Consider the following 18715-nt stretch of genomic DNA (forward strand, 5'->3'; position numbering starts at 1 on the left):
TTCACGAAATTGCGAGCAAGTTGTTGGACAGACACTCGGAGGTATTGAGAAACGAGCGCAATTACGACGAGTACTAGTGCGGCATTAGACAGCGGAAATCTGGTTGTTAATTTGACCATTTTCCACCAGTTCCAGGAACTGCTAGAGACTCATGGAGATTAACATAAATTTCCACTAAATTGAAGTCGCAATAAAACTATTTTGATTTAATGCATTATGTATATTTTCCTCATAAACGTAGAGTGTCGCGTTTAAAATTAGCAGCACTAAATCATCGTATAATTTACGCGAGAGGCGTATGTGCAAATGCGTGGTTAATTCATATTTTATTGCTGGGAAAGAACAATCGGATTTTGCTGCACGGCTCAGTCGAGCTTGTCTTGCATTGAAATGAGAGAAAGTAATATAAGCTGGATGTGCATTGGAGAATTAAGCGGCGAACATCATTAATTTTTTCAATCGCGTGTATGACGCTTTTGTACGGCACAAAGCACTGAAATTACATCGCCGAGACATGCAAGTATACGCCGTGACGACGGTGCACTTTTGCTTGAAACACAAAAAAAAAAATGGCGAGATCGGGAGCTTAATCTACGTCGAGGAAGACAAAGGGCGTTTATGTTTTCGTTGAGAATTAATTCAACGATGGAAAACATTAATCACCCTTTCGCGCCGAACAATGGCTGCCTCCGGTACGCTTGCGAATGAAAGAATAGACGGGGCGAAGCGCAATTAATTTCAATTATTCGTGGCGATTCGCGAGTACGGATGCAGGTGGAAGCAAATAGAGGTGAGGTAAGCCGCTGCGATCGAGAGACAAAGCCAATAAAGTTGGATGGATGAACATTAATTAACAATTTGTAAATGTACCACCGCGGGAACAATCGATTCTATACATATACACGCGGACAGAAAAGAATATAGATTTATTCCTGCAAAACTGATTGGAATTCAATCGCGAGTTTTAACAAACAGAACTTCGAATATCGAGTTGTGTGTAAAAATATTTGGATATTTGCAGATTCGATTATTCGATTATTCTTGTAACGGTAAATCGTTTGTAAACTGCGTATGGTAAATCACCATTTCTTTGTGTATGGTCGGTTAAGAAAACAATTAAAAATTGTAGTCAGATAATAATAGATAAATTCCTCCAAAATTAATTCAAATTCAATCGTGAGTTTTAACAAATAAAACTTCAAGTGTCGAATTGTGTGTAAAAATATTTCAACATTACCAGATCGTTCTATTATCCTTATAATGATGAATCGCCATTTTTTTGTGCGTGTGGACAATTAAGAAAACAATTAAAAATTTTAGCTAGATAATAGATGAAAAGATTAAGAAAAATTAGCACTATGTAACATTTACTATCGTAATCTGTTCTAATAGCACGAATAATTCATACTGTACATCATCCTAGGTTTTAATTAAAGGTTCATCTTAATCCCGCAGAATAGCGAGAATAAATTTATGAAATAAGAACAATCGGTGAAATAGCGGCTGAAGAGCGCGATGTCCAAACTTCGTGAGAATTTAAATCTTTAAAGTTTCATCATTTAATTTAGAAAGTCGATTGCACGCCGTGTAAAAGTTTCAACGTGAAACGCTCGTACTGTTTTTACAGGTTTCGCTTCAATTTATCAACTACATGCAATATGACTGAAATTGCAATTGCAACTAAAAATTTTATTTAAAGCTATATTATTCCACAATTTAAACAACAAATAATAAATTAAAATAAATAAATACTAAATCTTCTTAAACAAACGATATAATTATATTATACGTTTAATTTAATGCAATTTTTGAAAGGTTTTTGACAAAAATCAAATAAGTCTTTTTTTTCTGAATTGGCGCCAAATCTCTCTACATCATGGAGAATGTTACTCTGGCAAGAATCGAACAGAAAACAAAAAATACAAATATAAATACATAGTAAACATAAGATATCTGGTCAGAAACAAACAAGTCTAGAGTTTTTTAATTTCTTTTTAATAGATTCTCCAAATTATTATATTAATCCTAAAGTCTAAATTTCCGTTTGTATATTTATTATAAATCCGGAAGAAAATTAGAAAGAGAAATAAAAGGATGTTTTTTGTTAAGAGCAACTTGCAAAATTTTGTAAATAAAAAATGAAAAATTATTGCTTTATATTTTAAATAATATTTTCTTCGTTCAGCTTTCATCATTATTGTTGTAGAAAAAGATAAATGTAAAATATATTATGAGTTAAATAAGTAATAAATATAAAATTTTCGCAAGAATCGAACAAGTCCAGAGATTCTTTCTCTCTTTTAAATTTTTAAAATATTAATTAAAATCTTAAAACAACCTTGTTGAAAAATTTTTTATTTTCAAAAAAAATTTAACTTTTGGACTTGTTCAATTTTTGTACGAACTCTTCAATTGCACATTGGTAATTAATTATTCAAGTACACGTGTACGTAGAACACATATAATTTCCAATTACCAGAGAGACAAAGCTTTGTAGCATTTCAAGTTTTTAGGCCATATCGTTTGGACGATAACGGACCGGTCAGTTTCCGGCGAATCTGAACGCACAAGATATTCCCAACGGCCTAATAAACATAACGATTTAATATTGAGGACGGCATCGCGACGGAATGGGGACGCGATCCTCGTTCAATCACGGTGACCATACATTACTATAAATTAAGTGTTTTCGAAAGGGGGTCAAGAGTCCACTCGAGGTCATAGCGGGGTTATCGTATCCACATTTTCCGCGCACTTCCTCGTTTTCTGCGCAAAATTGATCGCTTAATGTTATGTAGTCGCGGGAGGGCAAAGTTTTCCGCGAGAAAACTCTGTACGAATAGATAAAAATATCGAGACTGGGATGCACATTTTTCCGAGGTGCGATCAGCTCTTCGGGGCTGAATTCAATTTTCGCCATCGAAATGTTTAACATCCTTTCATAAGCTGCGTTTACTACATATTTAACGTAATGATCCCCCGATGATAGATGACTGAACGAGATGATAGATGTCTTATGGTAATGCGAGTGGTATATACATCCCGTATGAAAAATTGTAATGCGGTCTCATCGATTTCCGATATTCGTAATATCGTACAATACAACCGGTAATATAGTATCTTGCACGTGCTTAATAAACGCGGTATATCAGAATTGTTCTGATAGCACTAGGTAATATTAATAGGCGCCGGATTAATCTAGGGTACTGTGAGGGGGAGAAGTTGCGAGAATTAAGCGAACGCAATCTGAAAAAGAAAAAAAAACAGTACGATGCATACATTCGCACAATTAGAATTCCCCACGAGACGCAAGTAATGTACGTTGTGTTATGCGAATGTAAATGTCTAGATCCAATTACATACGTACGATTTGTAGAAAGTTTAAAGCGCTATAAAGCTCGAACGTCAATACCCCGCTAGCAATAACACTCTGATCCTTGAAACATTTAAAGTTCAGTGTGTAAAGGGACTGTAACGACTGAATTGTCGAATGGCGTATTAAACTCTTAACAGTCGTAACGATATCGTGGATATCGACACTCGTAAAACAAAGATTTTCTGAAACGCTTTATTTTCTCAATACGATAAAATTTCACCTAGTAAAAGTTATCGACGATAAATATTTCTCTCGTAACGGTAATAGACTGTGAAACGATCTGACACGTACAGAAAAATACCATTCTCGTATTTAAAAAGTGATTACTCAATTTTTAATGTTTCTTTTTTATATAATAGTTATTTTTATAAAACAATATTTTCTTGATAAAAGTTTTAAAAATACGTTCATCATATTCACTTGAAACAAATAATGAAATAAACACACAGAAAAATATATACTGTAAATTATTTGAATTATGAACATATTGCTTATTCAAATATTTCACAAATTTGTACATCCGCAAATCTATTATTTATTATAAACATCATATTTATTCAAATTATATTATTTCTGAATTCTAGTAATTTAATATTTCAATCAAGAATCTGTCTATTATTCAGAATTTTCTTCAATACAATTTTATAACATTCCTCGAAAGAGTATGCACAAATTCTTTTTTTGATATAAGTTTTTTTAAAATTAATGATGAATATATTTTAAGATAATTATCAAGATGATATTCTTTAAAGAGTAAATTGAGTAATTGTTTCTCTTAGCACTACATGGAGAGAATTTTCTCACAAATCTTATTTTGCAATGCTGCATGATAATTTTTACTAATCAATTTATAAAATATCTTTTGTATATTTCAAAAAGTTTCATCATTATTTAATATTTATTATTAATAATATAATTAGTTATATTATTTAATAATATAATTAATTAATATTTGACAAGGCTTGTCAAGCTGTCCTAAGCTATCACATATAATAAAATTAAAAACAAATTTTGCAATAAAATATAATAAAAAATCTCCGCAAAATATTTATATTTTCATGTGTGTAGTCTCGATTATAAAATCAAACCTTTTAAGGGGAATACGTTGTGCTTCGAGCATTAATCTCTTCACGATAAACATTGGCTTCTATAAATTACGCTAATCTGTAATCTGCTTCAGCAGATAGGGTACTCTCAAAAAGGTAATCCGTAAATGTTGTAAGACTTCGATCACATGTGAAACGCTTACGAAAGTTTCAGCGTCTCAGATTACGGTAAAGTGAAAAAAAGTTATGTCACGATAACTCAACGGCATTTTACTCGCGGTTCGCGCGAGAGTCTCGCGTATCTCGCGAGATGCTGGCTCGCTCGTCGACAGGTCGATGCATCTCTCACGAGGAGAGCTCACGTTTTTCCGTCGCGCGTAATATTACGCCGCCGGCGAAAATAACTTCCGGGCTAGGACAAAGGGAGAGAGGTCGCGCGGTAATCCCAACAAAGACTCTTGACCTTTTCGAACGGGATATCCTTCCGACGGTACTTTGCGCTAACGATCCTTCCAAAGCTCGTGGTGTGGCGAAAGGGCGAGGAAAACCGGGGCAATATGTATGTCACATATAGCTCATGGTTATGCATGAGAGGCTCGTGCTGGTACGCGAAGATAGGGCAGATCGATCGCTCATTTTCCGCGCTTGTTTTTGCCCATCAAGCGCGATTGCGATCCGCCAATTATAAAATTTCATTCTCTCGGCAAAATTTACGCCGCGCGATACCGTCGTCGGGGCCACGCGCAGACATTTTGCTCTTTCTTTCTCTCTCTCTTCAATGATACGTTTCCCACAACATGTTCCACTCAAAATTAATAATACTGCCGCGATATTACCAAGTCAATATATTCTCGCTTGCGCCGTCAAATAAATTAATTTCATTTGATTGATGTTCAATATTTTTTTCCTCTTCGTGTCGTCACGTCGTCGAGCACAATGCACGTAAATCTACCTCTTAATAAAGCAATAAACGTTCTGTCAACCCCTAAATGAAATTAAAAAAGTGCCAAGTGTACAGCTGAATATATATATATATATATATATATATATATATATATGTATCTCTTTATGCGAGCGGTACATGTTTTTCCACGAGTTGCATTAATATTTACATTCACCCCATCGTCGCAAACGAGAAAAAATTAACCAAAAAAAAAAAAAAAAATACGCGCTTTATTTCGCGCACCGCGCGTTAGCGCGAGTCCCATCGGTACCTGACAGCGCTTATAAACAATATCGTTGGCGCGATAACGGGGAAAAACGCATTTCTGCTTTCCCGAGTGACGTCATTACTCTTCCCGCGGTACTCGCGAGCCCGCAAATCGCGCCGACTGGATTCATTGCGTTCATTTCTCAGACGTCGCTGCAACAGACGTCGCTGCAAAATACAAAAGATCTATCTTCGTTTTTTTTTTTTACGCGGATGCTGCGCTACCTTACGTGTAATGTGTTGCGCTGAGATAACTCCAAATTATCTAGATAAGGATAAATTGCATGTTAACGTAGTTTAGCTAAGATAAATATGATTTAATTTTAAAGGACGAAAATTATTTTACCTAAAATTGAATATATAAGAATTAACAATTAGCAAAAGGGAAAAAATTAGAATTTGTAGTTGATGCAAAATTGTCGTCCAGTACCGGTCAGCTGTTAATTCGATATAGATTTTTAGGTTCAAGTAATTAATAATATATTACAAAATGACATTTAAATATTATATTATAGAACAGAACGTTTATGTTCAAAATGTACGTTTACGAATATCGCATGTATTGAATATTGAATATTTTCTTTATGTGTGCATTCGACGTGTGTTCAATCTGCACGTTTGATGATGCACTGCAATCTTCGTCGAATGACTCTTTGCAACTGATGCATTCAGTGACTTTTTCATCAAAGTCTAGTCCCTTCTTCGTTGAATCTTTTTTCTTATTTATCTTCCCCCCCCCCTAACTTTAATAATTTCTTTCATCTTCTCTTTCATCCGCTTCTCTTGATCTTTCGTAGCTATCTTTAAGTCTTTCTCAGCTTTTCTCTGCATTCAACTTTTTCTGTTTAATCAGTTTCTTTTTTCTGATGTTCGGCTATGAAAGCTGTTGATGTTAGAACTTTGTATTTGTTGTAAATAAATCTTTTTTAATTTAATTTTAATTGTTAACGGATTAAAAACCTCAATTACATTGAGGAAAAAAAAATTTGATCAGTACTGAACGATAGGCACATGGAAGTATTTTAAATTATATGATGAAAGTATTTAATGATGAAAGTAAAAACTAGCTTTGGTCAACACTGCACGATTCTCCCCGATCCTATTATCTATTATTTGTTGCCTCTTCAAAAAATTCTCTTGTTAGGCTAAATGGTAACTTACAGATTGAGGATAAGAGGACGATATTTGGTTCACGTTAGCTTAGATAAATTAAAAAAGATAAAATTTCTTTTATAAGAGATGGAGATAAAATATATTCTAATAATCTAGATGAAGATAAAATAAAATCACTTCTTCATTTAGATAAATCATCTAGATAATTTTATACAGATAACGACACAGATTGCTTAGGTTAGGTGTGATCAAGTTTAGAGAGATGCGGTCTCTTACGATCTTCCCAAACTCGCGTTTCGCGTCATTTCATGGAGGCAGCTTCCGAGAGAGACTTCAACTTTCAAGACTAATTGTAAGTAGTTTCTGCTCGTCAGTTCGTGATTGCGTCGATAACTTTTTAGAGCGAGACGGCTCGTGAAGGCGACACTCCGGATAACGATAGCAGTTCAGTCGCGTAGGTAAGGATAATATAACATCGGTTTCAACTAATTGGAAACTCTGTCATAGACGATACTCCCGAGTTATGCAATTATGCGGAGCACAATGCAGAGTTTCCCTACACGACCGCATTCAATTAGTTGCGTTTTATTCCCCGGAGTGTAATCGAGCTCACGTATACTCGCGGTGGACATTGGTCTACAGAGCGAGAAACAACGTCCTTTTTACGACGGTGAATTATGTGTCGGTAGAGAGAACCATTGTGCCTCGGGGAGTAGAAAAACGGTAATGTACCAACATATTTTGCACGAAGATGATAAGTAACACAGTCGACGAATTTTATGATACAGCTAATTTTTTTTTTTTTTTTTGCGAAGTCGACGTAAAATGTGATACGTTGGTCGAACAAAATATATTCGGTAAACCTTAAAAAGATACGCAGAGATCTGATTCCGAGAGCAACGCGCGTCAATTAATTTCATTCAACGAAATAATTTTCCGTTTCGTTATACTTTGATAATTCGGTCCTGTTCGTATTTACTTTAAGCGAAAAGCTGGATTGTAACGGATAAACGTGCACCGGCGGGCTGCATAAGCTAATTTTTATGCGTGGGACTTTGCAATAATCCGTAGTACCAGTTTTATCTCCTGGTTTGTTCGCATTAATCCCGTTTAGAATACCCAAGTGGTACGGAAAACGCGGAGCTCGGAGGATTTAGAGGACAAACATACTCGTATTTCCACATGGGGTTCGGTTGATAATCGTTTACTTATTGCTGTATGTCCTTTTCTTACAAGTAGATCAAGGTGTGTCACGAAGAACAATGTCATAATGCGATCGCAACATCTTTAACTTTAACTTTAATAACTTTATTGACATGCAAATAACAAAGCTTGTTATACACTGTTAAAAATGTCATAAAATTCAAAGTATTTTTAAATTACACAAGTACATTAGATTTAATGTATATATTACTGAAGAGCGTGCGCATGAAATTCAGTGCAGCTTTAACAACATTAAATTTGTTTAATGTACTCGCTCAAAATTTGCTTTACGTTACATTAAATTTTTTTGCGTAATTTTTTATAATATATAACACAGAACAAATGCATTTCAAGAGGTGACACTGAAAAAATTGCATTCTCAATTTTTCCTCTTATATTTAAAAATTCTTATTTTAGAGGAAATTAGAATTTCTCTCTTATTACTTTATTCTAAAATGAGCAGTAAGAAGATTTTTTCAATCGCAGAACTCTTTCAAATATTCCTCGAAAATCCATTATAATTATTAAAAAAATTGAAAAACCTTTGAAAACGTTTGTAACTTTTCAATAAAGCATTTTCGGACACAAATTTATATGAACTTTTCTCACTTATTCGACCTCATTAACGTTGTAAGTTTAGCCCCGATCTTACTAGACACCGATTTTTAGTTTCAAAAGATATTCTAAAAAAGAGGAATACGTTCTTATTTATTAAAAAATACGTGAATATATTCATTAAGAAAGTTTGCAAAGTCCTCTTATTTCTCGAGACGACAATTTTTCCGGCGCGGCATAGTACTGCCTTAGAGCCTGAATCTATCTTGATGGTCGCCGTGGAATATTACTGTGTCAAATCGTCACAAATTTCATCGTCATCGGTGCGATTTTGCGCCGATAACGATTTCCTAGATAACTATCGTGCCGGGGCAATTAACAGACTCATGCATTTAGATGATAGTTGGCAGCGGTAGGAAGGACGTGGTGTTAAATCACGCGAACTCTCGGATAGGATTTAATTTGCAATTCTCTGTACTGTGTAATCAGGCTCGGCAAAATGGCTTCTAGCCGCTCGAATCCATATCCTGCACTCGCGTTTCCGCACCATTTCGCCGAGGTGTTCCCGGAAAATTCGACTTACAGCCGCCAGCAACTTCTACGTGCCGTTCGCGATTGCATTCGTGAAAATAATCTTCGTGTTTACGAGAGTTTCGCGTGGCAAGTTACCTGCAGTCGAGTATGAAAAACGTTTTAATTTAGCTCGAAAGTTCCTAGCGATGAGCGATTATGAAATGTCAAATGATAAATAATTCGTATTAGAAGATAAATATAACAATAATACGTCAATTTATATAGCAGAATGTTTTCGAACTCAGAAATATAAAGATGCGTCTGATGAGAAAATAGTTATCTGCTTAGAAAATTTCTGTAAATTTAATGTAATTGCAAATCCCAAATGAATTTGAATCCATTCGAATTTCGAAATAAACTGTGGAAGCATATTCCTTTAGTAAAATTAACATTTATAACGTGACACGTACATATGATATATATTTATCTTGGAATTTATGTTTAAAAACTACATTATTTTTATATTATTTGTTTATTTGCTCATAGTGTTATTTAACAAAAAAGTTAAATACTAATTTTTAACTAAAAATATTTACATAACAAATAAACACATTTTATTATATTAAATTAATATTCAGGTTAACCGGTTTTTACAAAATGTTTTACACTGTAACAAAGTCATAAAAGTCACTGAAACTAATTATTCATTTACAGCAACTTGTTTACCACATCGTATTTGTTGAACTATCACAGTTCTTCCTCGGTGAACTTACTTGTGTTTATATGGCGTTGATAATTTCTCGCTTTAATGCTTTTGCGTCGTACCCTTTTGGCGATTAAGATCGTGGGCTGATACAGTGTCAGAAATTCTTTATGCAGCCTAAAGAAAAAACTTTCCGGCGTGGCAAGTTTGAAGGTTGAGGTCATCCGCGGCGATCGATACTTTTCCCTCTATCTATATACTCGTATGTAACATCGCGTGTAACACTCGAAAAATCGATCTCGCGTGCGGCAATGAGACGTAATATCCCTTATATCCCTTAATTCGAGCTTGCGTTGTGATTAACTGGCTAGTCCGGGCGTTATCTTCATCGCGCGGTTGAAGGTAATCACTGACAAGAAGAAAGTTTTCCAGGCCAAGTGAAACGTTTGGCGCTTATGCGCTTGAAGGCGAGACGATGGAAGGAAAACGTTGCCGCGAACGCTTCAACTAGTAACAGTTTCCTATTCACCGTCTATTCTCGAATATGGTACGTCAGACGGAGAAACTACACTGGCAAGATAACAAACGCGAGGCGAGGCACGGGCAACAGATTATATGTTTTTCGCCGCAATGCCGAGTTTCGGAGGATCGATTCTCGTTCGTTTGCGAAGCGTTAATCTACATCGCAAAACTCGTTGCCTGCGAAAGCTTTCTTCGGCTCGTTACTCGAGTATAATGTAAGCGCATGCATCACAATGAGAATGCTCTCGCATAAATTCACGGCACCCGACAATGAGGAAGATGACGGGGAACGTGATCCCATTCGGCGCGGCCGCTATTGTAACGGACACGGTGACACCAGTCCCGGGATTTTAGCATTAATTCTGCGTTCGACCTCGAAAATAACAGTAAATTATATTGTAACTAATTGCATTCTAAGTTAATAATAGCGACTACGAGGACACGCCAGATTTCGCGTTAATTATCGTTACAAGCATCCGTACAATCCTACATGTAGGTACGCATGTCACGTTAAGTCCACTAGGCATTGTTTTAATAGAATTATCCGGAGTTGAAATTATTCACAACCACGTCACTGCAATGCCAATTTTAAGAATAGAGAAAACGATATGGCCTTTGTATGTATAATGGTCGTAATATCTACGTCATTAGATGACGAATTCAACGTGATCATTTGTAGAATCATATGCTAATAGCAAATTGCAACAAATTGCATTGTGCAGTGACGCTAATAAGCCAATACACAATAACGAATGCTTGTTATAAAGCACTTTTGAGCATTTCGAAACTTGTTCAAAGTACACTGTAGCATTTAATTATACATATTGTTTTTGCTAATGTAGAGTGCTGACGTCTTAACGGGTCAAAGTAGTTATTCGAAGTGATTATTCGATAAGTTAATTATAGTTTTCTTCATTAAAAAAAAATTGTATTCTCAACTGAAGAATTTTCCTTTTACTTTTATAATAGTACCTACTAAAATAAGTATCAAGATTTTCTTAACTCAAGAGGGGAAATTCTTTTCTAAAGGATAGTATCAGATATTCTTAATTTTTATAAAAATATAAAAGTAAGTTGAGATTTTATAAGATTTATTCTAGGACTGATTTTCCACAAATACGAAAGAAAATATAATTTTATAACAATTATAATGTAGCCCGTTAAATGCGCTTCGATAGGCACAACATGGCTTTTTTTTCAAAGTTTTCATAGTTATTCCATAAATTGATTGTAATTCTATTAAATATTTAGTTTACATTTTTTTTACATCTATTATAAATTTTCAGTATTGCGATTTATATGCGGAAGAACGTACGTACATTTGCATATATTCTGCAACATTTTCTCTTTATTTTGAATAAATATATAATTTTATAAAAACGCTGCGTTTTTTAAATCAAACCAATTTTTTAAATCTATTTTTGTAGCAGGCCACATTACCAATTTTGTTTCTCTTTGTTTTTCTCATTATGCAATTCATTACATTTTTATAAGTAACCTAAATATTTCACAACTAATAGAAAGTAAAATTATTTTTGGTTATATTAATTAAATATTTAATTGGCGTTATTTCACTCAACATTTGGTAAGCTGTTACTAAACTCTCTTTTCAGTGTAATATAAAACTTTTTTTTTTAGTGTACCACATCTTCTACTGACAATGAATCGCATTCTCGCGCGCGCGCGTACATTAAAAACTGGTATTGAAAAATTGTTGCATATACATATTTGATGGATGCATATATATGTGCAAGGGATAAAAAGTTGTAGCAAAATAACGAAATCCCGGTAGTGGGGAGTTTTCAGTACGTCGTGCCAAGATAATCAAGGGTTAACCGCACGAATGGCGAACCATCTCCGCGTCATTCCGTTGCGGATGCAGCGTCGTTCGGAATCTAATAAAACCGCAACGACCACAAAGTTTTCTCACAACGGCAACGAAGCACGCGGAGTTGACGTCTTTTTCCTTCGGTATATTACGGGCTGAAATAATATAGACTTCGATAGAAATTGACAACAACAATGACGTCAAGTCGCGTTCGACACCCGCGAACGATCTTCCTTTCCTCCCCCCCTTAATAAAGTTTCGGCTTCAGCCGTGTATAGATCCACCACTGTCGGTGTCATTTCGAGTAAAATTCAACATAAAAATTTAAATTTATGGTAACTTCAACTTTCTCTTCAAGTAAAACCGCTGATTACATTATTTCGTAATTCGAAAACTTTCATCGTAACTTAAGTACGGCCCACACATCAAATACAATGAAAGCATTAGGCGTTTTCTTTCAATGGAATTTTATATGTGTTTCTTCTATCATCGAAGATGAGTCGCAAATTAAGTGTTCCTTTGAATCGTAAAGTGCTCTATCGCTAGAAAAAGAATTTAAGAAAATGTTGGAAAAATAAACGCCGTTACATCGAAGAGTAAAGATATTCGATTTGCTCGGTTTTATCTTTATTCTCTCGAGGTAGTGGAAACAATCATGAAATTGTCGTCCTGAGTAAATATGAACGGAGCAAAAATACCTGACATAAATCCATCCATCCTGATCTGTTTACGAAAAGGACGGTTTTGCAAAAGTATCTAAAAATTTAGTTGGATACAAATCTGAAAATAATTTCGTTAGGCCATCAATATAATTACGTTGGACTCTCAAACCGAATTGCTAGAACGTCAAAACTTTTGCAGCACTGCTCATCACGCTTGAACGTCTTACATACTTATTTTGCTAGTCCGACATAAATTTATTTTCTGATCTGTATCTATTGTAGCAACATTTTTAGATACTATAGTAAAATTGTTCTTTCCGTGTGTGATATGTTAATGTGACTTTGTGCAAAGGGGTGGAAAGCGACGCGGAATAAAGAGACGGAATCTTCTCCCAGATTAAATTTCGGTGATGTTTGTGACAGCGGGGTGCAAGTTTAGCGGCTCGGTGTCACCAGTGCGGAAATGTATGCCGTGTGCCGTGAAGAAGTGCGCGCTTGTGCTTGATACGGACGGATGCAGCGGGCGCAGTGGTGAAACTTACGGTTCAAACCGACGGCGGCTTCCATCTCTCTCCCCTCTCGGAGAAACTCTCGAATTCGATTCCAAGCGCTATCAAGATCTCCGACGGCGCCAAATGAAAAGAAGAGGAGGACGATTCGTTTCCGAGTAGACGAATACAAAGACGAGAGGGAACAAAGAGGGACAAAGAAGAGGGAGAGATTCTTTATACCGAGTAAGTTCACACTTTCGAGATCGCGATCGACACTCCACTTGCGAGAATAGTTCTCGCAGAGCAGGGTGAGATCCTTGTGTGAACGAAGTGATCTACAGAGATTTAGGTCGGGACAAGATGTGAGACTTTGAGAGTGGGAAGGTGAGAAGTAGGGATAAGAATGCTTCCGTTACACCTTTCGAAGACGCGAGTTGTTCCTACGATCGACTATATTCCACCACTAATGACAATAAAGTCGCGCTAAAGATCGAGCTGACCACCAGGGTGTCAAAGGCTCTCCGCGCGGTCAGCTGATCGGGACTCGTTCGCAGCCTCACCGTTGATAAGGACGCCGTTTCTATCGGGAGTAACGCGGACGCGCTTGTCGACCGCGAGCATAATGTCCCGCGTGCGTGAGGGCGGACGAAAGGGAACGTGAGAAAAAGAGGAGAGAGAGAGAGAGAGAGAGAAAGAGAGAGACGACAACGATGGCGAGATGATCCACGGAACGCGCTGCAGACCTCGCGGTGCAAGATTCAAACACAAACGTCCCTCCAAACCGGGTGTAGCGACTACCAATACGACGTGCTCGCGCGAACTCACGCCAGGCCACTGCATGCGATGCGATTACGAGGCCGGAGCCAACCCTCCGCGCCACGCCAACCCCACCACGGGCGAGCGCGAGAGGGCCACGCCACCCTTCTGCTACCCTCCAGGCGAGAGACACCACGCCGTCGACCTACTCTTGTCATCTTTCGAACGACTCTCCCGTCTTCGAGGCGTCGTCGAACCACGGCCACGCTCGACCACGCCACCCTCGCGCCCCGTCGCTCCTCCCCCGGCTCCCCTTCGCGCCACGCTGCTGCACCGTGTTCCCGATAGTAACACCGCACGTGATGCGTGCGTACGTGCTTCGACTGTCACGCGCTTTGGTGTCCGGAAAATCGATGATCGACTAAAAAAAACAGCGCGTCGGGACTTTGGACCGGTGAAAAGTAATTCTCGGGCGCAGTCCGTGGACACATAGTTTTCGCAGAGTATATGAGATTGCTCCGTACATAACAGCAAATATCATGCTTTAAAAAAAAGTATTTCGCACACAGAGAAAAAAACGTTTCTTTACATTTAGCATTTCTATTTGTTTGGCTTACATTTATTGTTTCACAGAAACAACATTTAACTTTAAATAAAACGTTATTTTGTCGGAACAAAGTTTTCAGGTTTGTGAAGCATTAAACCATGTTGTTTGACAAAAAAAACACGATTATTTCAAACACTATTTTTCTATGAAACAATAGTTTTTTTGATTACATTAAATTATCTTCCCGTGATTGCCCCGTGAGATTTCCACTCATGCAGCCTACAAATTATTAACATTCCTACTACAATTCGTAAGCAAGATTCAGTACAGGAAAGATATAAGATTGCACAAGCTTCAGTAAACACATTGAAAAAGATTTCGTTGGAATTACTATTATTATTACTCATTTATTTGATTGAAAGTTGTTTTATTGAAACAGCATAAGTTTATATAAAACATTATTTGTTTAAATAAAAATGTTGTTTCATTCAAACAGTATCTATTATTTGATGAAAATATCATTATCATTAATTACAATTATAGATTTAAACATTGGTTTGTTTGGACCATTCCAAATAAATTTATTTTGATACAATATTAAGTTCAAAGAAATAGTTTTCTCTGTACACCTATGATTCTACGTAATACTTTTAATCAATTTATTTAAGAGTTAAAATGAAATTTTTAAATGTAACAAAAATATAATTTAAATAAAATAACACAATACTCTCCATCAGAATAATAAAATTGTTTAAGTAAAGAAAAAATTAAATGATTTAAAAAAATATATATTTTTTTAAAGTAAAAATATATGTTATTTAAAAAAATTCCTCAAGCAATTGCATTTTTTAGTTCAAATATTAGTTTGGACTATTCCAATGCATTTTTTGGATTTTCAAAAATTTGTTAAATCTAAAAGAAACATTTTTCTCTGCACAAGGTAGCCGACCAAACTTTTCCAACGCGTTTGAATGTTCTCTTTATATGAAATATGTATGTACAATATACAGCTTTGATATAAAATGAGTTATGCTGAAAAAGTTTAGTCATTCATTTTTTTATGTACATTATATAAGAAAATACTGAAATTGATCTAAATATTTCTTTAATGGTTTTAAACTGTTCTTGAAACGAGGTTCAACAAAGTTATGATTTCTTACCATCGTAGATTCTCTCATTTCTTCGGACATTTTGCTGTAATGAATAACAAATTTTGCTGAACCGACGATATAAACCGACGCGACAGTCATGTCAAATGTGTCCTGAAAAGCACCGTAGTTCAATGAGGATGCGCCGGTGATGCGAGAGCACTGTCAGGCACGTGACTGGATTGAAATCGACATTCGCGAAAATCGAACAATTGTCAGGGAGCATTGCCAAGCGAAACGTACGTCATACGAGTTCCATTCTCCGGTAGGATATTTCAGTAACATTTTCCGGCGAAAAATGTGAAGGAGGATGAATCCATTTTGCGAACAAACTTACACAATAAAGTAGATTCGATAGAGACGTCGATCTTTTCTTAAACCTCTCTTTAAAGCAACGTCTGTTATTGATGGAAACGAAATAAAATTTCGAAATTACAAGTTACTTCTGGCAATTGCAGAAAAGAGTTTACGGTATTAAAAATTGTTCCGTCCACTTTTGCCGGGCGACGAGTTTTCCACGCGAAATTAGTTTCGCTGCATCAAAAGGACAAAAGCAAAGCAAAAAGTTTAGCCTCGGCGACTTAGCGTTAATTAGTTAAAAGCTGCGCTATTAACTTCCTCGATATTTGACTTTGGAGCGGCGACGTCGGTTTCTTTTGCATCGCGCGCACGACGCTTCGCGGAAGAGAACTTTAATGCCAGGTACGCGGAGATGCATTTTGCTTCTTATGGAAAGCAAAAAAGACTCGCTAAGTAGAACGACACGAGTTTTCTCGCTAAATCTCGGCTGCCAAGTTGCAACTATTGTACGGAAAACAAGGTATTTGAGATAATATGACCCGCTTTACGTATGCTGTGCACATAAATAATAAAGGTTTCCCCGCTAGAAATACAGATGATTGAAGTATCACTAAATAAAATTCAAGAAGATAAAAGCATCTTATATTCCCAGAAGAAATCCTATCTTGTTTTGTGGCGTAAAATTTTCAACGCTGGCTTTCACGCTTACAAAGATAAACCGCATTGGTACAGCAGACCTTATACGATATGATCAATAGAGTCAAATATTTTAGAAGCTGAGTATTGATCTGACACTTTTTTTTGTTGCGCTTTAGACGATTTTAAGGGACAAATAATTTGATCAAATCAAAATAATTTTGGTCCAAATGTATACAGGCGTTAAAAGAATATTAAAGTTATTTAAATTTTCTTAATAAAAAATCTTATTATCTATAGAATGAATTGAAAACTGTTATCACTATAAGATATTTAAACACCTCTGAAGAAAAGTAAAATGTCTAATGCAATTAAAAAAATATATAATAATTTGAACTAGATCGTTTAAGTGTAATATACGAATAAAATTGTCACCTACGATCGAGCCTGAATCTTGATACCTAATATTATTTTATATATAAATCTTAAATAAAATGTTAGTTCTTATAAACTCGAATACCGTTAGACTTGAAACGCAATCATAAATTGGAGCTAGAAACAATTATCACAAATTAAATTGATCGTCAATTTAATAACGATGCTATCAGCACTTTAAAAAACTGAAAATAATTTATTGCGAAAATTAATATTATTCAAGCTAGTGCATAATGCTAAAAAATGATATGATGTATTTATAAGATTTATGTATGTAATGGTAATGCATGTTAATGTTTTGACACATTTTTATGTGAAATTTATGTATGTAAGGTTTTAAGCAGATCATTAAATTATCATAATTGTTAATAAAAATAATTTATAATGTCAGACATTGTCACTGCAACATTGTCTTTACTACTTCAAAATCATCTTAAAGATTTCAATTTTTCGACAATTTCCATTTTAATATGAAAACCTTTTGAAAGTCGATTATACTAAATTGCCTATCCTTTGATGAGCCGCAGAAACTTCACTAACATTTCGCGTACGGAAAACTCCAGAAACCGTAATTTTGTCGAGGATAAAAACGTTCAATTCCGATGTCGCACTTCAGCGTAGAAGCATCTAGCTGTATGTCGGAACATCGCTCGAACATATTGCAATATTGGTTTTTGACCATTTCGTGGAAATAGAAATTGGAGTTCAACTCTGCATTTTTTTTCCGATAATTGCAACCTGTCCCTTGTTAAGTAGCGACGAAACTAGTGTAAAAGTATCGAGGACCTTAAAATCGGTGTGAATTTCTCGAATGTGATGCAATGTAAATTTATGATCGTCGACAACAATGCTAACTGTTCTGTATTGCAAATATAATACTACAGAGTAATGTTTGATCTTTTTTTACAGCAAATGCATAAGCTACCATCTCGTTGCTCTAATTAGTTTCACTGAAGTGCTAATTAATTGCGAAAAGCAAATAGTGAAAAGCTGACCTTCGATTTAATAATACCTTTACCCAATAGACTAAAATAATTTAATCTTTTGTCTCGACTGTAACATAATAATTAAAACATCTCGGCAATTAAAGTTTTCATTTTCATTTTCATTTTCCTCAACTTTAAATTTTCTTGCAATTCAGTCTATAATAATTTGACCGATATTTTCCTGTCGAGTAAAGCGGCAAACCAAACTCGTTGGAGCTATTCGCTTCAACAAGCGCGCGTAAGGAATCTGTAAACATACTTTTGCGTGGTCAAATCGATTGTTGAAAGCAATCGAAATGAATGGTAGTGCATGTCCGACGACATCCACTCCCGCGCGGATCGATGGATCCGAATGCCGCGTATACATTCATTATTCATTTTCAAGGCTCCCTCGCTCCATTCCGCACTCACTGACCAGACCATAGAACTTTCGGTGCTCTAGATTTCTTTCGCCGCAAATTGGTTGGCGGTTGCGGTCAGGAGCGCCGAAAGCACGCATTTAAAGCGTATTTATTTTGCCATCTCGGGAACACGACAAAGCACCACATTAATAATAATACTTGAGAAATGCTTGTTAGATTACGGAGAAAGGATTAACAAACGACTACGTCTAATTGAGCTTTGTTCTACTATTTTACTATCTACTTTATACTATCCCTTTCACGTGTCTATGTCCAACTGTAAG

The 18715-nt window shown here is 35.8% G+C and overlaps 1 protein-coding gene across 6 annotated transcripts in view; it reads right to left on the reverse strand.

The window, feature by feature from the left end:
- The window catches only part of LOC105205800 (apoptosis-resistant E3 ubiquitin protein ligase 1), an 89981-nt gene that overhangs the window by 11108 nt on the left and 60158 nt on the right, over nucleotides 1-18715 (reverse strand). The window contains exon 1 of one of the 6 annotated variants that reach the window (XM_039449600.1): nucleotides 13274-14112. The exons of 4 other annotated variants lie outside the window; for them this stretch is intronic. Coding sequence is in view for 1 of the 2 variants with exons in the window: in XM_026131796.2 (XP_025987581.1) it covers nucleotides 13274-13298 (25 nt within the window). In the remaining variant the exon portion in view is untranslated. Of the gene's footprint in view, nucleotides 1-13273; nucleotides 14113-18715 lie in introns of those variants that run through there. One more of the 6 variants, XM_026131796.2, reaches the window with a different exon arrangement.

The sequence above is a fragment of the Solenopsis invicta genome, chromosome 5 (genome assembly GCF_016802725.1).
Source record: "Solenopsis invicta isolate M01_SB chromosome 5, UNIL_Sinv_3.0, whole genome shotgun sequence".
Classification (NCBI taxonomy): domain Eukaryota; kingdom Metazoa; phylum Arthropoda; class Insecta; order Hymenoptera; family Formicidae; genus Solenopsis; species Solenopsis invicta.